Source organism: Scomber scombrus, chromosome 5 (genome assembly GCF_963691925.1).
Source record: "Scomber scombrus chromosome 5, fScoSco1.1, whole genome shotgun sequence".
NCBI lineage: Eukaryota > Metazoa > Chordata > Actinopteri > Scombriformes > Scombridae > Scomber > Scomber scombrus.
Window position 1 is genome coordinate 4667571 of NC_084974.1, and position 21421 is coordinate 4688991.

Below are 21421 nucleotides of genomic sequence, written 5' to 3' on the forward strand. Positions count from 1 at the left end.
CTTCATTGGTGCTAATTCTGTCTTCTGCTTCGGTCATTCGGCCAGTCAGTGCCTTGAGTTCACCCTGCACTCCCTGGATAGCGTTCATTAATCCATCAAACCTTGACGTAAAATCCTCCTTCAGTGATTGAATAGCATCAAGAATTTGGTCAGAGCTAGAAGCATCGTCAACTGACTTTGCTGGTGGCCAGGAGGTATCCGTTGATTTAGTGGTTTTTGGAGCTTTGGCTTTAGGTTTCGTCAACATATTAGTAATTTCTGTATTTTAAGAGACAAATAGTAACTGTTGCTTAATTTAAAGAAGCTGGCTGATAGCTGCTACATTAAATCCATATGGGAGCTCTCTGCCACACGTGTGCCTAGCAGTGCGCCATAACCGGAAGTCCTGCAACTCTCTTTACAAATGTGCACATGTGGAACATGTCTGTGTTGGTGGACCCCTCGATTATAGTATGAATTGAACTGTGTGAGACCAGGCTGGATGAGACCATTTAACCCTTTATAGACAAACAACAAGATTTTTTAAATTCAATACGCAAATTAACAGGGAACAAATGTAGGGAAGCAAGAATGGGACTAATGTAATCTCTTTGTAATACTCTTGCAACAGCATTCTGAACTAATACCAACATGCATGTAGGTGGGGGAATATGAGTGCATGGATTATTTTTCTCTAGGTAAGACAATGCAGAGAGAACATGAGAAATAATGTTTGTCAATTGCTGTGATGCAAATAATATAACTTCAGATTCATTTTCATTGAGTTTGAGAACTGTTGTGGTCATTCAGGATTGTATCTCTTGAAGAGAGTTATTGAGGTCAGTTTGTTGTAGTTATTTAGGTCTTGGGGTAGGTAGAGAGAGAGAGAGAGAGAGAGAGAGAGAGAGAGAGAGAGAGAGAGATAAAGTTTTGGCCCAAAAGTAACAGTAAAATCAGCAGCTCATTGGACGTTGTTTCACTGCAAGCACTCATTCTGGTTGATAAACATAATGACATTAGTAAACTATACTGAAAATGATTTGAATAAAATAAACATAAAAAGTGGTAGCACACAATGCCTTTTATTATATCTTTTGCAAATACATGAGTGTAGTGTATTTACTGTTGCACTGTTTCAAACAGCTAACAAAATAATTCTCTGTTTAAATCAATCACCAATGTTTGACGACATTATCAGCCAACAGAGATTTACTTACTGGAATGCTTACTTGAGCTGTTTGCACAAACGTCCTACACTGGGTAAAGGGCAATGTTGCTGAAATCTTCGTACTGTAATACCCCACATAATTAAGGGAAAAAAATGACTGCAACCCTTACATCACGGCACTGTTGCTATTGGAATGGTGAAATATCTTAGATCACATTACAGAAAGTTTTACAGTAAGATATAACACTGCACTATAATTAAATAGCTTTTAAATACTTATACCCATGTAAATAATATAATGTTCAGTTCTTTAAAAACTGCCAGATAGATGTAAACACATGCTCATTATCAATTCAAAACTGAAAAGTGTCACCTGTTGGATTTGAATTGCAGTCAGCTTTACATACTACATTCAACAACATGTCTACAAAAGATTGACTTACGGGATGCCTGTAAATCATCAAATAAAGGGGTTACATGGTGTGTCAGGGTGTTTGTGTTGAGCGGGGGTGGGTTTCTGTATCAGGGACTATTTAAGAGATGCTGAGACTGAGGGTTATCACAGTCAGTCATGGGTCGTCCTGGAATTCAGCTGCAGACATGGACACTGTGTGTCCTCTTGAGCTGGATGTGTGTGGGTTTAATAGAGGCAAGACCGTAAGTTTATCTGTACTGTTTCTCTTTTTGTTTGTGTAATAACTAGTCGGTGTTTCTTCCTCTATCAGACCCAGTGAGGTATCTGCTGTATGTGTATGTTTCTGTGGCTGTAGGCAGTATATGGTCACCATTCCTGCGGTTATGGAAGCTGGAGCTGAGACCAGATTCTGTGCGAGTCTCCTGCAGCCAACCGAGAATGTGGTCATGACTGTCACTCTGATGTCCGATGTGAAGAACACAACTCTCCTCATGAAGTCAACCGACACAGACCTCCATGAATGCATTACATTTACGGTCAGCTCTCAAGATAGAAAATATGTTAATTTGGAGAACCTCAATATAGCACATGATGAAACACACTTGCACATATTTGAAACACACTGGAATTATTCACATTAAAAAATAATAAAAAATCACAAAGGTGTAAACTGACAAATGCAATACATCATATGTGATTTCACATTTTAGGTTTTTAACAGATCTGAAAATAGATGAAGTTAAATATTACGAGACTCTTCACTTGAATTCTGTTTTTAAAGTATGAGATTGTGTTTTCCTTTGGCTAGTGTCTATAAAATATATTTCTTTCACAGACTCCTACAGTGCAGAATACAGAGGTGCAGACATTGGAGGTGGAGGTACGAGGCAACAGATATCACTCAAGAGAAGTCAGGAAAGTCATGTTCAAAGCCTATCGACCAATGACATTCATCCAAACAGATAAACCAATCTACCTTCCTGGACAAACAGGTAACCATCTATGATGCTGAACCCAGTATACTACCATACCCCTGTGCAAACAGCTTAAGATGGGTAGAAAACCCTTTGCCACAATGTCAAAATACCACATATATGGACTTTTTCAGAATTTAAAATACAAAGTTTAAAACTTTTTTAAATGACTGTATAGAGGTACATTTTTTATGTGGCACCTCCCATTTCTCAACCCTTTTTATCTTATGACACACATTGCTCTGGCTAGCTAACATAACTACAATATAGAAGTGCTAAATGCTAGCTATTAGCAGTAATAACACTAGTCCACTACACACAGTTTATACTTACAACTAGTGTGAAATTACTTTGTGTCTTTATTTTAAACCATTAATGGGCATTACAGGTTAAAGCTTTTTAAAGTCATGCTTATATATGAAAAAAATGAACATTAGGAAGAAGTTCCTGCTGTTTAGGAGATGCACAAGCTAAGAGAACATACAGTACCAACCAAAGGTTTGGACACATCTTCCCAAGGCAAACTTTTGACTGGTACTGTACATTACTATATATTAAATTAGTACTGCCCACATACATAAAAATCATGCTTTTTCCATTCATCAAAATATACCAGAAATATGTGCCAGATGTGTTATGTTTGTGCAATAGCTCATATTGCATAATTAGATTAAACACTTACAAACATGCACCTTATGAAAATCCAGGGCTAGCTATTCACTATCTAAGAGATTAAATGGAGGTTTCCTTTTTGTGATATTGAACATTTTCTATGTTACTTTTGCATTTGTGCAGTTTGTAGCATAGAAGCAACTTCTTATGTTGATCATCTTACAAGCTATCATCAATCATTCCGTTTTTTTCCCCCCTGTCTAACAGTGTCTAACCCATACATGGGATAATAATGATTTAGTCTTAGTAGACAGATGTTTAACACTGTGTGATATGAGCTTTGTGTAATCTCTTTTTCAGTCAGTTTCAGAGTCCTTTCAATGGATACCAAGTTCAGACCTGTCAGTAGTGTGGTGAGTGAACTGTCTCTCTTTTCTTTCCGATTTAATTTATAAATCACAGTACTGGTGACACTGTGTGACGCCCCAGTGAACTGGAGTATACACACCAGCTAGTTGAACTGAACAAATGTTGCATAATAAAATGATCGACATGGGTGTGCTATTTAACCAAGCATGTTTCTAGTCAATCTGCTCCTGAACAAGGGTCAATAGTACAACCTGGGCCCCTTTAGGTAAACCTGTTTGTGCTGAGTCAAACGATTTTAGCTGATCCTGCGATAAATCTGTCAACCTCTATCATTTCTCTCTGTCTTTTGTATGCAGCACATAATCCTGTTTTCATAAGAAATAACTGGATCTATGCTAAAAATGAAATAAAAATCTCTTTGTTTGTTTTTCCAAAAAGACTATTAATCAGAATGCTAGTTTTATTTTAATGTCTGTTAAACCTGTTTCATTCAAAAATATAAGAGCCCTAGTCTATATTGACTGTGTACAACAATGAAAACATCGGAGTCCTGAGTATGTGTCATCACCGATCTCCTAAATAAACTTTAAACACTTTAACTTGAACTCACAGGATAATGTGTGATGAGAACAATAAACTAACTCCTTTAACAAATCTCTCTCTTTCTCTTTTGCAGTACAATATCATTGAAATTGAGGTAAGGCTATAATGAAAATATCCACTATCCAATATCCATTTTTGGAAGTCATTAGCAGAGGGGGTTGGGTTGGGTTTTTTATTTTATTTTCACACTATCCAATTGCCACCCCTTAAAGCTCATGAAATATTCATTGTAAGTGGAACTTAAGTTCATATTTCTCTCAACATTTTTAACTATGGGTCAGTGACAAATAAAGATTGGCAAGATGAGCATTTCAAAAATATCTTCAAAAATTGTCTTAAAAGCAGCATCAGGTTTTTTTAAATATACATTTTGTATTTTTGTTGGTTTTATGTCATTTGAAATGACATTTGCACCATTTTTTTTTTACCAAAAGTAAGACTGAATGCTCCTGAAAATGTCAAATGGTGTAACCACAAAAGAATGATAAATATAAATATTTGATCCAGCTACAGTGTATTTAAGTGTACTTATACAAATAATTACTTAATTTAAAAAAAAAACTTGAATGGTTTCTGATTTACATGATTCCCCAGATTAAATGTAATATTTAGAACAATTGTATTTCATTACCTTTATTTAATATAAAAAGGTTATAATGTCAGATCATGCCAAACTAGTTGATTTTTATGGTTACACCACTTAGACATTTTTGCCATAATCCTCTAATATATTCTCTCAAAATGGATTAAAAGCTGAAATTTGATGCTGGCTCCACAAACATAGGATGTGTGCAGGTTATTCATGCATTTATTTTCACATTTTAACCCCTTTAAATTTGACTAAACCACATGGACACAAAAAATATAAGTGACCTATATTAAAATAGATTCTTAAGTACCAAATTTTGTCTGCCAAGATACAGAATGTACTGATACCAATATATCTGTCACTGGACTTTTAGCCTGCCAATACATTCATCTGTAACTATTTATTAATAATTTCAGATAATATGTTTCGTAAAAAGTAAATACAATGTCAAGTACAATTTTACACTATGTAAATGTCAGCCCAGTGTCATCTGAGGGAGACTGAGGAAGAAAAAGAATCAGTGAGCAGTATGTTTAGGGCTGTGTTTGACATGAGTTTCCTATTTGTGTCTTAAATACATGTTCTTCCCATTTCCTTTCATTTAACAGGATCCTCAGAGTAACCGGATAGGACAGTGGCAGAATGAAACATCCAATAGTAAAATACTACAGTTTTCTTACTCCTTGAACTCTGAGGCCCGTGAAGGAATCTACCAAGTTATTGTGACGTCTGGTGAAGACAAATTCTACCACAGCTTCAAAGTCGAGAAATATGGTAAGTAATGGTCCATTTCTTTTCCCTTCCATTTCAATCTATTTGTAATGCAGCAAGAATGCTGATGAGTATCTTTTTCCCCACCAGTTTTGCCTAAATTTGATGTAAAATTGAAAGCATCTGATGAAGTAAGTATTGAGCAGGAAGACATCACAGTTGATGTATGTGCAAAGTAAGTACATATCTAAAATATATCCAGTTTTCTTGAGTCAGTGACCCTTTTGGAACAACACTCTGATATTTATTTGTTTGTTTGTTTGTTTTTGTTTTTGCATCGAACTAGGTACACATTTGGACAGCCTGTGCCAGGAAGTGTTAAATTTGAGATGTGCAGACCTTTGAGTCACTATATTGTACGAACTTATACAATGACCCCTGATGGGGGAGTCCTAGACATAGTTACTCCCTGCCACAAGGAGACAAAGCAGGTACAGTTGTTATAGTGACCATTTGTTTATGTGCTTCCAACAATAAAACCCTCTGTAACCAACTGGGATATACATAGACGACTATGTTCTAACCTATGTAATATTTTGTTTTATATAAATAATGATAAGTTCTATATCTGTATTAATCGAACTCCAGGAATCCAAAATGTTCCTAAAATATGTTTGGCTTCAGTTTTCTTGTCAGCACTGATGTTCCAGTTGTTTTTCCCTTTTTGTTCTCCTTTTCCTTTAATTTTTTCTTCATGTGGACAAAGAACACTCCCATTTTTTCTCTACACTTGACAGTTCACATTGTAATCTCTCATCAAACACACTGAATACGGTTGATTGTGACATACCATATTACCACTTACAACCAAACCTGTTTGGATCCACTTGGGTATTTGACATATTGGCATCAAAAGGAGACCTGATCTGATTAGACCCAATAAGTTGAACTTGGACCCGGACTCTCATCAGAGCAAGAACTGCATAAAGCCAATTCTCTTCGTGAGGCACCTTTGCTAATTCTGCAGATATTCCTGCCTTATAGACTATATTTCTGAATATAATATATTTTAAAAAATGGAAGGAAGGAAATTCCAAATTGTGTGAAGTTTAAGGTTATTAAAGGAGATAGTATGAGCACTCCTTCAACTTTTTCTTTTCTTTCTTCATTTGATTTCACTTCCTAGATGGATAAGAAAGGCTGTGCCACTTTGACCATCAAAATGTCCACTTTCACAAAAATTGACCAAAAGGCAGTGCAAGATGCTTTGGATATCACAGCCCAAGTGGAGGAGGAGGGGACCGGTAAGTCTTCTTATATTTTATAACATTTCTATTTCAAAAATGAATTTGTATAATTTTTAAAACAAACAAACAAACAAGCTACAATGTGATGTATTTTTACAATATGATCTCGTGCAGGTATTTCACACCAACAAGGGAAAAGAACAATTATTTCCTATGTTGTTGGAAAGCTGTCATTTATTGACACACCCAAGATTTATGAGGAAGGATCAACTGTGGAAGGAAAAGTAAGTGCAAAACCTGGTCTTTACTTTTCTACACACAGTGTAATTGAAACAATGAGCGTGCTCAATGATACAATTTGTTCTGGCAGGTTAAAGCAGTATACTATAATGATACACCCATTGCTGACAAGCCACTCTACTTGCTTGAGGGACAAAGTTGGTCACGACAACAGCTACAGAATCTCACAACTGACAGCAATGGTATCGCTACTTTCTCATTCAGCACAGCTACCTTCCAAGGGGACATCCGCCTCACTGTAAGTAAGAAGTAGCGTTAACAACCTGTGTCAACACATCAAAACTCTCTCCCCCACATGATAACGCAAATCAAAAACTCAAATCTACAATGGCCTTGAAATATACTCTAACTGACCAAGGTCTGATAGGAGCTGGTGGACATATTGGAACTAGTTTCTATACCAAAACATTTTCTTTGGTTGTGATTTTACCACCAACCCAATTGATTAATTTTGTGCTTAAATTAGATCAGCTTATTACATAATGTTCGTTAAATGTTTTCATTTATATTTTGATCACACTATGCCCTTAAATATAGTGTTATTAGAAAGCAGAAGGAAATTATAAGGACACAAAGCATATTGGTGAACAACAGGAAAATGACACTAGTTGAATCATAAAACCATTCACAGAACAGTTATGGCGTTTTCTAAAGATTGCAACAGCCTTAACCACCATCAGCTCATTTATAAACTTTATTTTCTACACTCTAGATCAGCACCGAACCAACACAGGGGTACTCTCTGTATAAAACTCCATACAATGAGGCTGGAGAACACACATTGTCTTTGATGCAACAGTCATCCCCTGATACAAAGTCAGTCAGCTTCCTGGAGGTGAAGACAAAGGATGGACCGCTTACCTGCGAGTCAGAAGAGGACATCTCCATTAAATACACTGTTGCTGGAGAGGCTCAGGGTTCTGCAGATTTGATGTATCTGGTGAGTGGTGGGCAAGCTATTTCTCAACTTGTTCCCAGTTGTCTCTTCCAGAAACATGGACACTGATTTTGAGAAACCTCCACAAGCCTAAGAAAAGTCATTATTTGCAAAGGCAACCGCAAAGTAAGCAGCAAATGTGCAGTAGTAGCAAGCTGTTTTAAAAAAGTTTGTAGATTCAGTTTTATGTTTTAACATTCTGAATGAACTAATATTACATCAGTGAAGTCAAATCCACAATGCTGGATTCGTAGGTTAACAAAGCATTTGAACATTTGAAAGGACCACCTTCTCACCAGTCAGCTGTGAGACAAAAGTGAGTCCTACAGGATCCCATTATGGTCAAAATAGTGACAATTACATCAGATCACATTAACAAACAAGTATTAAGACTTTTCTAACCCTAACCCCAAACCCCAACCCTAAACCCTAACTTTATTATGTCTTAATCTTCACATTCCGAAGTGTCACGATTCTGTTATAAAACAAAGCCTCTAAAGCAGCTTCAACTCTATTTTCCTGTTTTACATGCATGTATTCTAACTACACTGATGTATTGAGAGCCCTTCCAAACAAAAGGTGACCTAATCTCAACACTGTACCTGAATGCCTCCAGTGAACAGTAGACACACTGATGTAATGTGAGAATTACATCCCACTGCTACCAATTACTAAACGCAGTATGTTACAAATCAGGGCGCATCGATATTTAAGGCATCAATTTTTTTGTTTAGTTTTTGTAACTTTTACCTTAAGAACTCATTACTGACACATCTTTTGATATGGACATTACTCACATATTCCACTAAGAACTTCATAACACTGTTGTAATCTGTTGTTAAAATGAAGGTAAATGATTCATTCTTTGTGTCATTTTCTCTCAAATGCTTCAGGTCTTATCCAGAGGAGCCATTTTAATGCTGGGCTCTAAACAGATTCAAGTAGAAGATAAACCAGGTGGGTGACTTTGATCACAAGTTTGGGTGGAGGCATGTGAATCATGACTGTTAACAGAAAGCAGACAGTTCATAACAGTCGGTTTGCTTTTTCAGTGACTGAGGGTGAGGTGTCCTTTAAGTTGAAAGTGTCTCCAGAGATGGCACCAGGGATTGTTGTTGTGGCTTATGCTATCCTCCCCAGTGAGAATGTGATGGCCCACAGTGCAGACTTATCCACTGAGAAATGCTTCGGTCACAAGGTCAGTGAGAGAGGAAAAATAATTAAGATGAATGTGTCTGTCAGACATGGCTATGGAATCACACACCTGTTGAATGACATAATAACTTGTTGCCCTCACTGAAAACTTGTCACTCATTTGAAGCAATAAAGAGCAAAAGACTGTTGATTTGCTGCTACTAAATCATTTTTGGAATTGCAATTGCCCTTGCTGTAAGAGGGAAGGGGATACATTATCTCAGTGATTCCACTAAAATGCCTTCTGTGTAAGAATTAATCTGGTCTGTTGGCAACAACACACATTTGTGTCATGTTGAGGGGAACACAGGCCCTCAGGTCATACCTCTAAAGTCCAGATGGTGCAATATGTGTATTGTGTGTGTCTCAGGTATTGCTGGAGTTTTCTCAATCTTCAGCTGTCCCAGGAGAGGAGAGCACCATGCAGTTGACGGCTCAGCCTGGTTCTCTGTGTGGTGTTAGCGCTGTCGACCAGAGCGTCCACATCAAGGAGCCAGGGAAGACTGTGAATGCAGACAAGGTAACTGCTGCATCATCAGTCACACAGAGGTCACAGGCTATAGCCCAGACCCCACCAACCACTGCAGAGATATAGGAAATTAACTTAAGTGCATTTAACGGTAATGGTAACTGCTGAGAAATGCAGTTCCAGTGGGTGTTTTGCCCCATCAGCCAGAAGGGAAAGACAAGGAGTCCATTCTAGTCGAGCAGCAACTACTACAGCTTGAGATTGAAGCAAATGCTGAAGAACCTTAAATTGCAATGCCATTGACAGCCACTAGATGCTCCAAATGACTCCCATTCAAAAAGACCCAACTCCTCTTTGACTTCATTTTTTTCAGCAAGTCATTCTGGTCTCAATCACTACATTTTGGCCTTTTAACAAGTGTTCTGTTGGTCATTTTGGAAATGATCACTCCATGAATAAGATTGGAAGACTTATGGTAGCTTTGATGTCTACAGAATGTACATTGTTTGACAGCTGTGATTGACAGCTGACTGACCTGCTGCTCTCTCTGGCTCTGGGACTGTCACTGTCACTGAGTCAGAGTGTGAAAGGCGACAACCCACATTCCTTATTTGGACGTTCCTGGCTCCAAACAGAAAAGATGGAGCATAGAGCAGCAACTCTGGGCTTCAAACCGGCTCCAATGCAAACCAATGGTTGACATTGCAACTTGATATGTCCATCTTTTTATAAAGTCTATGTTTCTAGCCCATTTCCCACCTCAAATAAAGAGCAGTCAACAACCCTTTCCCTAAACATTGGATACTTCCAGGTTTGTTTCCCTTGTAGTGGATGAGACAATCCCAATAAAGACTACCAAAAGTTTATTCAAACTTTTTTTTTATGACCAATTTTAATTGCTGTGGTTTTGTCTTAAAATATAAGCAGTTTTAGCATGCTATTGTGTTGCAGATTATAACTTTGAATCAACTTTCTTTTCAGATTTTTGGCTTATTGCCTGTCACAAAAGCGTCCCATATTCCATATGAAGTTAGGGATTCCGTATCATGCATGCATGTGAGACCCAGAAGATATGTTTTGCCCAGACGTGACGGGACAGATGATGCTTATACAGTTTTCCAGGTAAATCCTACACAACGACACGCAAAACATAATTTTTCCTGTTGTACATGTGATGAACTTTTCGGTGACATCTGTGTGTGGTTGGATTATCTAGAATAATGGGCTGAAGATGGCAACAAATTTATTTATCAGAGTGCCTACATGCCTCCAGTATAAAGGAAGAGAATACCACTACAGCCAATATGGTGAGTAGTTTCGACTTTTTTTGTTTTGATATGATGTTAACTGTGTCATTGCTACCATTCACTTCTGTTTAAATATTTTTAGGGCTGCACCCCAAAAAATCGCTGAGTCAATGCATCACTTAATAAATACCAGAGTTGACTTGCACATTGTCAGTGGAATCACTTTTTTCTCTTGGAGGCCGCATTTAATAAAGAAATAAATTAGTAATTTAATGTTGATTAGTATGTAAACCTTTAACAACAAAGCACAGTGTTTGTAACAAGATAAATGCATACTGTAGATGAGAATACAGTCCCCTCCCCCCTCCATGCTGTGCTGTCAACTGTGAAAATCCTGAGTTGGGGGACAACTATAAATATTTGTTGTATGTTTCTTTTCAGGTGTTAGAGGCGGTTGGAATTATTCTCCACCTATGTTATCCAGAATGGATGTTGGTTTGGGAGGGGCAGGTCCAGGTGATTCAGGCGGCGGTCTTTCTCCTCCACCAATAGTGACAGTCCGCTCTTTCTTCCCTGAGACTTGGATATGGGACCTGGTGGAAATTGGGTGAGTTTCTGTCACAAAGGGTCTTGATGATCATGAAATGAAGAAATGGGAGTCTCAAGATAAACTATTGATGTGTTAAGAGAATTGGATGCTGTGTTCGAAGATGGTGTCCAATTCATTACAAGCGATAGAAAGATGTTTTTTAGGCTTCCCTGGGCTTCTGTGTTTTTAGGGCATGAAGCATGGGCATTAAAGTTCTACTCTGACTAAGCTGGCTGACTTCCTGAACACATTGATCTCATGAAAATAATTTGCTGATGTTTCTTTGATACTTTTTCTTTTTAACCCCTGATCTGCTGATCTAGAGAGTCTGGAACAAAGGATGTTCCAGTCACTGCCCCAGACACCATCACCACCTGGGAGACGGAGGCTTTCTGTTTGTCCCCTCATGGTTTTGGCTTGGCTCCAAGTAAAGAGTTCACCGTCTTCCAGCCCTTCTTCATCGAGCTCAGCTTGCCCTACTCAGTCATCCGGGGGGAGCAATTTGAACTAAAGGCAACCGTTTTCAGCTACCAGTCCAACTGCATGATGGTAATTCATATTTGTACACACTTATTACTGTTACATGACAGTTAGGCCATAATCTGCCTCCAAAACACCATAATGTTCTTTGTGTGTTGACCATGGTAGCTGCTCTGTGAGGCTGTATGTAGGAACAGTGGTGCTTTAAGCTACATGCTTATGTCAGCAACATGGTCATAAGAGAGGAGCAGAGTGCAATGAACAATCTAAAATCTGAAAAGACACAGAAGGGAAAAGATTATAAACTTGTCCACTGATTCAGACTGGAGCAAACCAGCTGTAGGTTTTTTGTCATTTTATTTAAACAGCTTACAGTAATTTTATGGTCATAGCACATTTTGGTTCATCCCTAGTGTGTTGTATCTTTTATTCCTAGCATTGGGACTTTTTATAAATAGGGTTCGGTTGGCTACATAATGGCCGCAGTTAGCAATTGTCATATGCCAATCATCAGTTTTATAATCAATGTTTGTCTCTCCTAAACAGGTAACTGTGACTCCAGACCCCTCCTTAGATGAAAACCTCACTCCCCTCTCTGGTAACCAGCACACATCCTGTCTGTGTAACAATGGAAGAAAAACTGTCACCTGGACCATGGTCCCTGCGTCCTTAGGTGAGTGTCAAACTGTACAAACTGCTGTCCTTTTTTTACCAGCACAACTCTCCTTCAGTGAGAACACACCTTTGTGAAAAACATTTTAGAATATTTTGGAACTTTTAAAATCTGAGAAAATGATCAATCAAGTTTCATACACAGTTTTTGATCATTTCAAGGGGTTATGAACGTGACTGTGAGCGCTGAGGCTGTGGCTTCTCAGGTTTCATGTGACAATGAGATTGTGAGCGTTCCAGACAGAGGTCGCATCGACGTGGTAACACGACAACTCATTGTAAAGGTTGGTAACCTAAAAACAAGATGACAAAGAAAAACATTTAAATCTGCATTTAATGTAAGATAAAAGTAACAATGGAACTCACACTCTCCTTTCCTCACAGGCTGAGGGAACTGAGATGACAAAGACCCACAACTGGCTGCTCTGCCCTAAAGGTCAGTATGGTTGATGGACCATCAAGAACCCATCACACCCAAAGAAGCTTCAGTTTTGTGGCATTCTTATTTTCTTATCAGTGGTGGAAGAAGTATTTAGATCATTTACTTAAGTAAAAGTACCCATGCATCCATGTAAAAATACTCCATTACAAGTAGAGCAGAATCAGCGTGATGTAGTTAAAGTATTACAGTAAAAATAGTGGTTTTCTCCCTCTGACTAGCATCAGTGTTAGAGCAGCACGTTACTGTTGTAGCTACTGGAGGTGGAGCCAATTTCAACTAATTTATATACAGTTAGCTTGTTTAGTCCAGTGGTTCCCAACCTCGGATTTGGGCCCCCAGATAAATCTCAGGGGTCATGAGATGATTAATGTGAGAGGAAAGAAGAAATGATACACAAATCCGTTTGTACTTAGTCATTTTCACCACTGTAATTGATGATCCACTGACCTTCATGTTCTATCGTAATAACAACCTTGTTTTAGTTGTGATTTCTGCTTTCTCCATCTCAGCTGACTGTTTTCTGTCTGTACACAGAGGAGACATTGACAGCGGATATAGTTTTAAAACTCCCTGAGAACGTGATTGATGGATCTGCCCGTGCCTCAATATCAGTCCTGGGTAAACACACATTTTATTTGTATTTGAGTTTTGCTTTAACTAAACAAATCCTTAAGTCTAACACGCTTCCTCCAAGCCTCCTCCAATGGACACAAGGGCTGGAGTGTCATGACATGTTTTGGTTTTATACTTATACAACTTATACTATAAAATCATTGCAGTTTTATGTAACACATTAAACTAATTTCTGTGGTCACAAAATGTGCATAAGTGCTAGTGATTGCAGGATTATGCTTGTACAAGTAACCCAAAAAATGCAATACAGTAGTGGGAAAGAATACAGAAACTCCTTGTATGGACTGCCTGCTGTATCTGTTCTTTTTGAAACTTGTTATATTTAAGAAAAATAGTTTGAAATAAAAACCTATTTTCATGCTTTAGTTTGTGTAAAACATTTGACTTGCTGTTTCTAAGCATATTACTTTTTTAACCATATACTTAATATTTTGCAAATAATGAAAATGCATTTTTACAAATCATATGTATTTAAATTAGTAGTGTTTATCAGATGCATTTAGACACTTAGTATTTTTGTGCAGGTGACATCCTGGGTCGGGCCTTGAAGAACCTGGATGGACTTCTGCAGATGCCGTATGGATGTGGGGAACAGAACATGGCTCTCCTGGCTCCCAACATCTACATCCTCCAGTACCTGAAAAACACAGATCAGCTGACCCTGGCCATCAAGGAAAAGGCTACCAATTTCCTGACAAGTGGTGAGTCTTTGATCAACACCTTCAAACCTGCCATTATCATTATTTATCAAGTTGTTTTGTGTTTGCCATCATTACTTATTGGCTTGGCAGAGAGGTTATCTGTCAAACTTTCAAATAACAAAATTACATGTTAAAAAAGTGAGCTAAGAAATAAAATACCTTGGTCTTTTAGTTACAGTACATGATGAAGAAGAAGGAAGATAACAAGCGACTTGAACTGATGACAATAATTACCATTCTTACTTGTTTCTTGTTGGTCTGGAGGCTATGAGTGGATTTCTGATAATAAGTTTTACTTTTCATTTTCTCAGATTTGTCATTATTAACAGTCCCTAAAGAAAAGAAACTCAGCAATGTGTTTAAACATAAAAGAAGAAAATTGTAGCCATTTCCATTAAAGTTCGATATAAAATATACAAAACTGAGACTAAGAAAATTACTGAAAGGGATTGAAAGAGATGAAGACAGTGTTGTGAAAAAAATCATAAACGAACATAACTGCTGCAAATTGTCAGAGAAGGTGGCATGATTTGGTATAACTGAGGGAAAAATAACTGACATTCAACTGATATGCATTTTATATAATTTTAATAGAAAATCATGAAGGTAGACCTGCCAAATACGTTTGTGGAAATAAAAAGTGTTTAATAGATATACTTTCATTGTTACACAGGCTACCAGAGACAGTTGAACTACAAACATGAAAATGGAGCTTACAGCACATTTGGAGCAGGACGGGGGAACACTTGGTGAGAACATTACTGAATCATATCTACATATACTTACAGTAAAGGTACAGTACATGATGTGATCATTGGCAGCTGGTGGCTTTTGTCTTTCTGGAAGCATTTAGTACTAGAGATTAATGATATGATTATCACTTTGAAGCTAATTACTACATGAATTATCACAACCTTTCAATCATGTTTGTTATGGTTATTGTATCGTGGTAACTATCGTGAGACAGTGCACACTTCAAGTGCTTCCTCTTGTTATGGTTTCTCAATGTCTAACCTTGTTTCAATATCCTTAGGTTGACTGCTTTTGTGCTGAGATCCTTTGCCAAAGCACAGTCTTTCGTCTACATTGACCCAGAAAAGGTTAAACAGACTAAGAGGTGGCTGGAGACTATTCAACGCAATAATGGCTGTTTTGAACAGTTAGGAAGACTCTTCAATAACAGAATGAAGGTACCATAAGATCAAAGTTTCCATTCATGGTACAAGTCAATTAATCAATCAATCAATCTTTATTTATATAGCGCCAAATCACAACAAAAGTCATCTCAAGGCAGGTCTAAACCGTACTCTTTAATTTAATTTAAAGAGACCCAACATTCCCACATGAGCAAGCACTTGGCGACAGTGGCAAGAAAAAATTCCCTTTTAACAGGAAGAAACCTCAGGCAGAACCAGGCTCAAAGTGGGCGGCCATCTGCCTCGACCGGTTGGGGTAGAGAGGAGAGAGAGAAAGGATAAGAGAAGTACATTGGAAAACGAAAAAAAAAAAGCATGTGAGAATAGCGGGTCCAGGGCATGAATCTGTCATCCAGACATCTACAACCCCAGATTACCTGTGAGACGAAAAGCACAGAGAACTCCGGGGGAGAAGTTTAAATTAGTGAATGCATTTATAGTACATGAATGTAAATGGACATAGATGGATAGAGAGAGGGAAGAGGAGAGAGGAGAAAGAAGCTCAGTGCATCATGGGAGTCTCCTGGCAGTCTGAGCCTATAGCAGCATAAACTAGGAGCTGGTCCAGGACAAGACTGGCCGGCCCTAACTATAAGCTTTATCAAAAAGGAAAGTTTTAAGCCTACTCTTAAATGTAGAGAGGGTGTCTGGTCCCTGGAATACCCTATTCCCAAGTAAAGGGGATAGGGTTAAGAGTAGCTAATGTAAGCCTGAATATTTTCTGTACAATGCTGATATTATTTATAATGCTTCCTCTCAATAGGGTGGTGTGTCTGATGAAGTCACTCTCACTGCTTACGTCACTGCTACCTTCTTGGAGATGGGCATGGCCAAAGATGTGAGTACTGTCTTTCGAAATATTTACAGTTGTGTTCACTGCCAACCCCATGTGGTAAAAAGTGTGAATACACGACATAAACCAATAACTTTTAAGTAAATTTGCCATAATCTCACTTTCATCATGTATTCCCAATGTGTTTTTAATTTTATTTTTTTGCAAGGAACGGTAACTTTCATAATACACTTTAGCTTTAGTATACCGCATTTCACAGCAAGTCCTGCAAGCGGAAGTTGTTAAATGCTAACAAAATTACTCAGGAAAGTGATGACTGACTTTCTTGATTGATTTTTAAAAAAAAAATCAAGTTTGAATAAGTAAGAACAAACTACATGTAGCTTAGCCCAAAAGCACAGTATAGAATCAACATCGTGCTGTTTGTTGGTGGTGCTTGTGTTGCCTCACTTTAAGCTAACAGATTTCAGACGTCCTGGTAATATTACTGCAGGCAGCTAATAGCCTCACTGTTATACACAATTTTTAAATTTCTGGTGCCAATTCCAAAATGCTTCCACCACAGATGAGTCCATTAGAATAATCAAATATACAATAAAACAATTCCCCATTTTAGAAAAAGGTAACAAGATGACATCAATTTTTGCTAGCAGTCACACAAAGGTGTTTTTAATAGCTGTGATAATGCAAACCCAGACTACATGAAGTGAGACATGTGCTGTTGTGTGTCCAAAACGATCCACGGGCAGCACCAAAGCCTCCTTCAACAATAACATTATCATTTTCTTTTAAGTAATGTGAGCGTATATGAGATTCCTACTGTTAGCTTGCAGCAAAGATAACTTATAGAAAGGATTAATATTATTTGTTTTATATTATTATTAGCTTATTGTTTACATAAAATTAGCTTTTCATAGCTGGGACCTTGGCCGCTTGATATAACTTCTATTTTTGCTTGTTGCTCCTGTTAGCACTAATGTTTTGTTGTCAGGGCGAATATCAATCCTACTAACACACAGTATTATCTGCCCTATTTCAATTTATAGCCTAATAATACATACTTTTCTTCTGCATCTGGGAGGAGTTTGATGAAAGAATTATTTCTGCTAACTAGCTACGGTTAGCAGCTAAATAGAGGCAATCATGGCACACACAGCACAGAAAAGACGTTAACTCTGAAGCTCTCTGTTCTGTTGGTTAGCATTGTTGGCTTAATTTAAGAATGTCATTGTGTTAGAGGTTTTTGTTGGTCTGTGTTGGCAGTGGTTTTGCTCTGTATGAGTCTTTGTTCAGTTTAGTGGTGTTGGTAAATCGTTTTTGGCTGTTAGTGGTTAGCTGCCAGCTTGTGTCTCTGTACCTATTTATGGATTTTATCCTTGAAGTCAGAATTGTCTCAACAACAATAATTAGTGTCCATTGAAACTCACAGAGGAGACACTTGATGTCTTAATTCATTTACATTTCTTTGAATAAAATTATAATTGAACATGATAGTTTAAGGCATTTTAAGAATTGTCTTTGGTCCATGAAAAAACATAAAAGAAAATGAATTAGCAGGGTTAAGATAAAACAAAAGCAGTTGAGTCATAAGCAGATACACTATAATGTGTTTTTTTTTTTATCTGTTTCAGGATGCTGTTGTGAATAAGAGCCTGTCTTGCCTCAAGGAGTCCGCCAGTGAACTGGATAACACCTACACTACAGCTCTGCTGGCGTACGTCTTCACCTTGGCTGGAGACATGGAGACCCGTGCTCAACTTCTGGAGCACCTAGACAAGGTTTCATTAAAAGACGGTGAGACACCCTCCTAAATGGCATCACTCTGACATCATTACTGTGAATGTAGCTCAACTTGTGCCTGTTTGTTGTTTGTCGTCTGTTATGATCTGAGTAAGCATGTTATTCTCTTGAGGACAGGAAAACTATGCCTGAATATGGACATGTAGTACTCTCATGCTGCTCCACCTAAAAACAATTTGATGCAGTTTACTGTGCACTGCCCTTCACAGTGTCACTGTATTTGGATCTCTCCGGCAAAAGAGGTCCTGATCATAATGTAACCACCTGATTAAATAAAGGTTATATATTGTAATTCGTTGTCTTTAGGGGGTTTCCTCCACTGGTCTCAGTCAACAACAGAATCATCAGCCTCTCTGTCTGTGGAGATCAGCTCCTATGTGATGCTGGCTAAACTCAGTGCCTCCCCTACTACTGAAGACCTGGGGTATACCAGCCGCATCGTCAGATGGCTGACAGGGCAGCAGAACCATTACGGAGGCTTCTCATCTACACAGGTACATCCCAAACAGCTGAGAAAATGGCATTGCACAAATGTGAGCTGTGGTTCATTGAGCTTACGGCCGTTTGTACAATTTGTGTGTTTTCATCATCTGATTTACTAAGACGGCAGCTCATTAGGCAAATTAGCGGTTTAATTGCACCTGGCAATTCCCTCCAGATGAAAACTCCAAGTGAAAGAGAGCTTATAGTCCCAGTTCTCATATGGGATTTATTTATTATCAGAGTGGTTTTGATTACGACATAGTTGCAGGTCACAACTCCACCTGAGAAAAACTGTTAGGCCATAGTTAATACAATTATGATCTTATGATCTTTAGCATATATCGATGGATTAATAAATGGTCTGTACTTATATAGCACTTTTCTAGTCGTAATGACTCAAAACGCTTTTACACTACATCTCATTCACCCATTCACGCACTGATGGAAGGGGATACCACACAGGGTGCCAACCTGCTTGAGGAGCCGGGAATCGAACTGCCAATCTTCCAATTGGTTGACGACCACTCTACCTCCTGAGCCACAGCTGCCAATATATCTGTTTACTTTTTTTAACAAATCACCTCTTTCTGTGAAGCCTCAGAAAATGCAGTGGAAATGTATAATCCCAAGTGAAAAGCTTCTAACTCTCAGTTAGAAGCATGTATCTGAATATCACCCGATCACAAAGACCCCATTTCAAAAATGTGACAGGAGTGTCTGTTATTTTATGTTAGTTTTGCTAACTAGGAACTTTGAACCGCAATTTCTCTAAACCACACAGAATGCAGAGAGAAATTGTGTCTAGGTAAAGATAGGTACATATGCACTTATGGTTTTTTGTGTGTGTGTTGTAGGACACAGTGGTGGCTCTTCAAGCTCTGGCTCTCTACTCCACTCTGGTGTTCAGTCCAGAGGGTTCGAGCACAGTGACAGTCCAGTCTCCCAGTGACCAGATGACATTTGATGTGAACCAGCACAACAAACTGCTCTACCAGGAGAAGACACTGCAGGATGTGACAGGAAAGTACAGTCTGGAGGTGAAAGGAACTACATGTGCTGTAATGCAGGTCAGTGAACACTGGAGTAGTTGTTTCTTACTCCAAATAAGGAATGAAATCTGACCATTTCATAATCATTCAATCATTTTGTCAAAAAGATTGGGAGACACAAAAATTAAGGATTTATTAATTTTAAATATTCTAACCCTAACCCTACTTAACGAGAGAAGCAATATCGCTCAAAATCATTTTCCGATCAGAAAACCTTAAACTACAAACATTAGCTTGTGAAAACAAGATGATAAAGTACTCCAGGGGGAAAGGAAACTCCTAACATTCCTATTCACTGTTTATGAATATTAAACCTTGCTTGTTTACCTGTTTTACAGATCTCTCTTCATTATAATATCCCAACTCCTACTGATGTTACTACTCTGATTGTTGAGGTAATACCAGAGGCCAGCTGCTCCAGCAGGCCTACCAGACCTAAATTCACTCTGAAGCTAAAATCACTGTAAGTGCATCCACGGTACAACTATGATAGAAGAATACTGTAATTTTAAACAAACAACATGTTGGAAATGTTTGGAAAAACTTTGTAGTTATATTGTAATACTGCCAATGCCTTATATTAAAAACTCTCTTTGCATACAACTAGCACAACTATAAAGTACAGAGTGATATCTTACTGTGTATCACATTTTTATGTCTCCATCACAGCTATAGGGGAGACCAGTTATCGACAAACATGTTGATCCTGGACATCAAAATGCTCTCTGGATTTGTCCCAAATCCAGAGTCTTTGAAGGAGGTAACTTATTACTGTAGTTTTAACTTGTAATATGTGTGTCAGGTGTTGACGCCATGGTAACCCAGCTGAATATCATGTCCTCACAGCTCAAAGGTGCTCTGCTGGTGGATAATGTTGAACAAAAGGAAGATCATGTTCTTGTGTACATACGAGAGGTAAGAGGAATTCACAGTGGACAATACTACATGATGCTTGCAGATTTATTACTATTTATGTGTCTGTTTTTCTTCTAACAGTTACCAAAGATGATCCTCAACCACAGATTAGAGCTCATTCAGGAGATCCCAGTGCAGAACCTGAAGCCAGCCGTGATCAAGATCTATGACTACTACCAGCCAAGTAAATGACATTAACCCCAAAATATTCTTCCAGACAAACTGACCAGTTATCAGAAGTACCATTTTGAGTACTGCAAGTTGTAAATGCGTTGGAGTTTTGGACACAGAGAGAAAGTTTGACACTTTTTTTCTCTTCTTTTTGTCTTTCCTCTCCTTCCTCTTTTTCCTCTCAGGTGACCAGGCTGAGACAGAATACACCTACCCCTGTGCTTGAGGTTACCATCTGCAATAACATACAAGAACACTTAAAACTATATTTTAATAAGAAAACCAAAAAGCAGTACTGATTTAAATTGGTTTGAAAAGTAACAGATAATCTAGGTATGTACAATGATTTGGAAATCAACTAATGTAGACTTGTAATGTAAACATTTCTTTCTTTCTTTCTTTCTTTTGCAGCATGAAAAATGAAGGGTGGTCAGTCCTTGAGTCATCACTGGTTTCAGTACAATTTCAAATGACTTGCATTTTATAATGATACAGTCTGTGTACGTTGTGTAACTCAATTTCGAAACAAAAATGAACACTTGTTTTGCTTGTCACTATTTTGTCACAAACCCTTCAAGTGATGTAACTCCTCTATATGTCTGAAGTGAAATCCATACACAATTTACAATAAAATGTCATTGGAATGTCCCATTCAAAACAGCTCTTTTGTCAAACTATGTTTT

At 38.0% G+C, this 21421-nt stretch overlaps 1 protein-coding gene across 1 annotated transcript; it reads left to right on the forward strand.

The window, feature by feature from the left end:
- The first annotated feature begins 1677 nt into the window (after positions 1 to 1677).
- On the forward strand, positions 1678 to 21398 carry LOC133980439 (alpha-2-macroglobulin-like). Its single transcript, XM_062419161.1, has 36 exons — positions 1678 to 1804; positions 1918 to 2098; positions 2398 to 2554; positions 3509 to 3561; positions 4194 to 4214; positions 5318 to 5483; positions 5571 to 5655; positions 5767 to 5911; positions 6607 to 6724; positions 6842 to 6951; positions 7038 to 7205; positions 7680 to 7907; positions 8798 to 8861; positions 8957 to 9102; positions 9469 to 9618; positions 10549 to 10689; positions 10784 to 10874; positions 11256 to 11421; positions 11727 to 11952; positions 12430 to 12556; positions 12718 to 12839; positions 12940 to 12991; positions 13532 to 13615; positions 14155 to 14331; positions 15005 to 15080; positions 15365 to 15521; positions 16291 to 16365; positions 17952 to 18114; positions 18427 to 18614; positions 19458 to 19670; positions 19991 to 20115; positions 20322 to 20412; positions 20499 to 20567; positions 20649 to 20751; positions 20924 to 20965; positions 21150 to 21398. Exons 1-35 carry the CDS (start codon positions 1719 to 1721, stop codon positions 20962 to 20964), a joined length of 4365 nt encoding a protein of 1454 aa, XP_062275145.1. The 5' UTR covers positions 1678 to 1718; the 3' UTR covers position 20965; positions 21150 to 21398.
- Positions 21399 to 21421: the final 23 nt, after the last annotated feature.